General features: G+C 41.8%; 1 protein-coding gene across 1 annotated transcript; it reads left to right on the forward strand.

Annotated features, from left to right (window-relative positions):
• Positions 1 to 1,707: 1,707 nt before the first annotated feature.
• Positions 1,708 to 2,644, forward strand: LOC308645928 (olfactory receptor 7G2-like; the record flags this gene model as incomplete). Its single annotated transcript, XM_081288383.1, is given in 2 exon segments — positions 1,708 to 2,025; positions 2,027 to 2,644. Coding segments are annotated over 2 exon segments (936 nt in total).
• Positions 2,645 to 6,313: the final 3,669 nt, after the last annotated feature.

Here is a 6,313-nt window from a genome sequence, read left to right on the forward strand (position 1 = left end):
CTCAGGGTCACAGCACTGGTGATTTCTGTGGAGAGCAGCTCTCTAGGGGTCCTCTACCACTCTCAGAGATGCAGTATTCCAACTAGGTGAGATCTGGATCATGGAGCAACACAGAATGCTGCCTCCCTCTGGCCCACCATCTTGAGAAAATAGTGTGACTTCAATTCTCTAACGACAATTTCTTAGCTGGGGTCCAGTGACACAGAGCCAGTAGCAGGGGTTATAGTGACAGCACCTTTTTTCATGGTGTAGTCTCAGAGAATAGCAAGTTGAGATGGCAGTCAAAGGCAGGAATAATATTTAAACAAAGCGGAGAGAAAGGAAAAATGGAGAGTTCAATCAACAGTTGCAAAGGTATTGTTTGATAGGAAGAATCAGTTCTTGTGTATTATGGCACAGCAAGGCAAATATAATTAACAGCAATTTATTATTTGTTGGGATAGAAAAACGTATAAATACCATTCTAAATAAGGAGTAATAGTCCTTCCTCTAATTTCTGCATTCAGCGGGTACCAAAGAGGATTGACTAGCTCTTCTATGCAAAATTGTAAAGAATGAAAATTCTGAATATATAGCACATATACAATGAATTTTAAGATGCAGAACCATGAATGTTTGCATTGTTATAACATGATTGCTATATATTTATGTTTCTATTACTTATGTGAACATGTAGAATGTACACACTTGAATTGGAATCATCCTTTGTGATGCTATGGCATGATATCACAAAAAAGAGATGCTTTTGTGTAAAGATGAAGTGGAAGTTGGGAATTCATTGGAAAAGTGCCATGTAAAATGTGTGCCAGTCCATCTAACAGCTATGAGAAGAAACAATGGAAAGAAGGGGATGTTGTGTGCTGGGCCTCAGGGGTCAGGAAACAAGCCACCCTCAATTCCCCATCTGTGAGGACGTATGGAGTTTGTCTTGAAGGATGTTCTCTCCTGGGATCAGAATGAGAGTATGACTGCTGGTCTAATGAGCAGCTTTGAATTTGAGCCTCAGGGACACAGAGATTGCAGAAGTCAGGCTAGGGCCACCTCACTCGACAGCCCTGCATCATTCAGGACACAACACTTGGCCCTCTTCCCAGAGATGATTCCCCTTGAACAGGAGCCTGTTGACTCAGTTATCCTCTGTGCATTTCCTGAGGACAGACCATCCATCTTCTATATCCAGGTGAGAGGCTGAAGTCATTCCTTTCAAAGTCAACCAGGTAGCAGAGTCCTTTAGCAAATGCTTTGGACTTGAGGGCAAGAATGACATTCAAATTTCATCCTGGGAAACAGGAAGGGGAAATAAAAAACAAAGGAGAGAGAAAAGAGTCCCCTATGCATCTTGTGCCAACTGTGTGTCATCCTCTTGAGACATTCTCATAGATATGTGCACAAAGTTCTGTTTCTGCTGGTCTGAAATTCAGCACAGTGATGATGATGGTTATGGAATATTCTGAAATTTGCTGAATTCTTGTAGGGATATTGGAGAGGGGGTTTTATGGTGTTCTAGTTGCTAGGGCTGCCATAATCCAGTACCATAGACTAAGTGGCACAACACAAAATTATTTTCTCTCAGTTCTGAAGTCTAGAAGTCCTAAGTTCAAGGTGTCTGCAGGTGTAGTTTGCTGACACATTACCAAGTTTTGCTGCTGCCATCTATACATTTTATTACCTTTATACCCTATTTTTGTCTTCAGATTTTTCAAAAACATGGCAACTACAAACCACACAGCTGTTTCAGAATTCCTTCTCCTGGGACTGACAGATGACCCAGCCCTGCAGCCCCTCATCTTCAGCCTGTTCCTGTCCATGTACCTGGTCACCATCCTGGGAAACCTGCTCATCATCCTGGCTGTCAGCAATGACTCCCACCTGCACACCCCCATGTACTTCTTCCTCTCCAACCTGTCTTTTAATGACATTTGCTTGATCACCAGCACAATCCCCAAGATGCTGGTGAACATCCTGAGACAGGATCAGAGCATCACCTATGCAGGCTGCCTCTCCCAGGTCTGCTTTGTCTTGATTTTTTGGTGGTTTAGAAAATTGCCTCCTTGCAGTGATGGCCTATGATCGCTATGTGGCCATTTGTCACCCCCTGACATACACTGTCATCATGAATCCCCACCTCCGTGTCCTGCTGGTTCTACTCTCCCTGCTCATTAGTGTTATGCACGCCCTCCTCCACACTCTGATGGTGCTGTGGCTGTCCTTCTGCTCAGATGTGGAGATCCCCCACTTCTTCTGTGAACTTGCTCAGGTCATCAAGGTAGCCTGCTCTGATACCCTCATCAATAATGTCCTGGTATATGTGGTGGCTGTTCTATTTACTGGTGTTCCTCTCTGCGGGATCATTTTCTCTTATGTTAACATTGTGTCCTCTGTCTTGAGGATGCCATCATCAGAAGGAAAGCACAAAGCCTTTTCCACCTGTGGGTCTCACCTGTCTGTTGTCTCCTTGTTCTATGGGACAGGTTTTGGGGTGTACATTAGCTCTGAGGTGACTGACTCTCCCAGGAAGACTGCAGTGGCTTCAGTGATGTATTCTGTGGTCACTCAGATGCTGAACCCCTTTATCTACAGCCTGAGGAACAGGGACATGAAGGAGGCCCTGAGGAAGCTCATAGGAAGGACAGCTTCTCTATGATGTGTTGCCACTTGTGTTTCTAGAATACATAAAAAGAAAACAAAACAAACAATAAGAACAACAACAACAACAAAAAACAGGATTCTGGGAGAACCGGATCCCTAATCCTTTTGTCCCTACATTTTTCTGAATGACTATATCATGTAATGACCAGATACATTGAACTTGGATTGAATCTTGATATTGCTTCATGCTAAGTCTGTTAGGAGACATGATTTAAAGTCTCTTAACACAGTTCCTTTTCTGAGGTGTGCAGCAGTAGTGTCTGAAGTTGGGGTTCTGGTTTTAGAAAGTGTTTTGTGGTGCAGTAAATTGAAGAGGCAGACAGATCAGGGATACTATTTAAACCAAGCTCTAGTCGTGGCTAGCTAACTGTTCCTGTGCCTGGAGTCATGTGAATTGCTGTCTGGAGTTAATCTTAATATTCATAGCCTGTCAATCAATTTCTGAGACTTGTTATTGATAGTCCATATCATTCAAGGCAATGATAGCATCTACCATATTAAGGTCATTATCTATAAATTTTCATAATTTAATGATATAAGTGGGTTGAGATGATTATTTGATTTATGAACCTGATCCAGTTCATTTGATTGCTTTATCAAGATTCTTTTAATCCTCAGAATAAGATTACCTAATAGTCACACTCAGACATCGAGCCAGATGAGAACCCCAGTGCTTTTCCCTGTTCATACTGATACTTAACATCTCCCTGGGTCATCCAGGATACACTTCTTCAGTGGACTGGATGGTGGCCTTCAGCACAGGAACAGTCCTGTACCGCTGAAAGGCAGTTATATAAGAAAATGGGCCAATGCTACTTGTTTGGAGAGGGGATTTGCAGAGGAGGAGTATTTCCTGGATTGTCTCTGTGAGCCAAAAATGTGACCATGTTTCCTTTTAAGGTAGACAAAAGAGTAGAAGACACTGAGACAAAAAGTAGGCAGGTTAATCATGGACACTGATTTTGGATTGATGTGGCTGGGATTTGATTGATGGCCAGTACTTGATCATTTTACTCTACAAAACTGACTCTTTCATAGAACATGAATGCATTCTTTTTATGACCCCTGGAGCTATCCCTATACAATTTTTTACATAAAAGTACTTCTTTATGACCTCAATAAATTCAGACTTGATGAATGGATTGCATGTCTCCCTGTTACCCTCATCACTGTCCTTCAGAACCAATCATGTTTCCAGCAGTTAGTCGTTTATTATTAACACTCTGCAGTGTTCACTGTGCCTGGGGACATTAAGAGTAAGCAGCATTCCTGAGGTTGGTGAATTTGGGTCTCTATTTTTTGCTATTGTGAATAAAGCTGATTAAAGGAGTGTCCGTGTGTGGAAAGGCTTGTGATAAGCATGAGCAGAGGAGGTGGAGGGAAGAGGGTGACACTGTCTGGCAGGTCAGGATTGGGGATCAGCCAACACCAAGTTGGGAAAGGTCCGGAATTCCCCAGATTAATGCCTCCTTTCCTCAACCAGTTATGCCACTAGTGTTCCGTGAGATCATGGGTAAAATGGGGCACACAGGCATACCTAACTCATATTTTCAGGTTCTAAATAACTTTAATTACAGTATTTTAATTCTTCTGTTATTGTTAACATCTTAGCATGTCTAATTTATAAATTAAATTTTATCATAGGTATGCATGTCTAGGAAAAAAATGTTTGTTTTAAATTATTATTATTTTTTGCAGAGATATCTGCAGTGCCATTTGCCACTGGGGGTCTTGAAGTGCATTTACCCTGCATGACAGGGGACTAGTATATCTGTCATGTGAATTGAAAAGATGATCTCTACTAGGACAGTTTCCAGCAAGTGACTATGCAAGCTGACTCCTGAGCTTTGCCTTCCCCATTCCCCACACAGACGTTCAAAGAGGAGGCTCTGTTTCCACTGCTGACCCATGTGTAGGCAGAGCCCTCCCTCTGCAGCTGGCATAGTAGGGGGGTGCCATCCCCCTTCCTGTATTTGGAATTCCCTGGGAAAATGGCATCTTTTGTGTAGATTGCTCGAACTGTTTTCACTGGTCCCTGCTCACACTGTGTTTTCACCAGTGTGCTCCTGAATGGCCGTCCAGGGCTGGATAAATCTCTTCTGTGAAATGACACAGCTCAGTGGGAAGAATCAGCCCCACATATGCATGGTCTGTTGTTGATCCCTGATGCAAAAAAGAAAGAAAAAAAAAGACCACTAACTTCTCCAATTTTAAATCAAATTAAAGCAAGCTTGTATTTGTGTACACAAAGAGAGCTGACCAGTGGCTCTCTACTAACACAGGCTAGAGACGAGCAACCCCAGCTCTCCAGCAATGAGGTTTTATAGCACAAAACGTTGAAAAGTGGGGGGTGTCTTGAGAACTTACAGATGACAGGATTTTGATAAGCATAATACAAAGACAGATGGTAGGTTAATGATCTATATAGCTTAACATTTCAAGGTAGGGAATAAATTTAGATCCCAACATCAGAATTCATGAGGCACCACTGAGGTTTCAGAGAAGGTTGTTATCTAGTCAGGGGGAGCCAGAATTTATGAGGCACCACTAAGGTTTTAGAGAGGGTTATTATCTGGTCAGGGAAAGCCAGGCATGGGTGAGTTCAAGGCACGGGCAGGAATTCCAAACAAGTTTAGAAATCGCAGTAATTTATAGTAAAACAGAAATTAACTTTTCATGACTTTGTGGCGAGATGACTTCCAATCTTAAGATGGAATTAAGCTGAGTGATCACACTATGGTCCCTCATGTCCCTTAGGAACAAGGACACGAGGGAAGCCTTGAGGAGAATGTTGAGCAAAATAAAATTCTTCAGGTGATTGATTTAAGGAAGTTTCCCAGAGGGCATCAAGTCAGCATGTAAATTACTCATTTAAAAATTTTAAGTGTGTGCTTATGAGGAAAACCATGTTCTGTGGAGAAATGCTCCCATTCTTGGAGGAGATATTTGGTGAAAAAAAAAAAGCCAAAGAGAATACAGAAGTCTGATGAATTTCCAACAAACAGAAAAACAGTTCCCATAGTCAAGTTTCCAGGTGCAGTGGTGAAACCAATGGAATTCTCACAGAAGAATCTGAGAGGTTTTCTTTGGTGCAGGAGGTGATGGTTGATCACCAGGAAAAGCATTCAGCACCATGATCAGTGGACAGCTCCCACCTCCACTGGTACCCACAGAGCAAATGCAGGGGTGAGTCACCCGAGGACTTTGTTCACACTGCAGGTTCATTAATCTCACCTAAAACTACTGAGTCTGAATCTTTGTGGCAATGTCTGAAGTAGTGATTCATAAGCATTTTGTGTGATTTTTGAGGCTGTCTTAAGTCTGGGAAGATAGGTAACAGCATTTCAAGAAGAGAGAAGAATGCATTTCTGATATACAATATGCCTCAAATGTACCTAATCAAATAGCTTATGTTTAATGTATAAACTTATCTGTAGTCTTTAAATTGTAGTACCATAATGAGAACATACCTACAGACCACTGGTTTAAGAATAAACAGAATATACTTGCAGCGTCCTCTGGCTGTGTTAGCATCTCTATCAAATTTTATATTGATCATTTGTTTATATTCTTCAATTAGTTTGAATCCTTTGATTCTGTGTGTTGCTGATCATGTTTGTCCAACAACTCTGTCATTTTATAGGATTCAACCACATGTTTTTAT

The sequence above is a fragment of the Spermophilus citellus genome (assembly GCF_964194105.1).
Source record: "Spermophilus citellus genome assembly, chromosome: 3".
Taxonomy (NCBI): domain Eukaryota; kingdom Metazoa; phylum Chordata; class Mammalia; order Rodentia; family Sciuridae; genus Spermophilus; species Spermophilus citellus.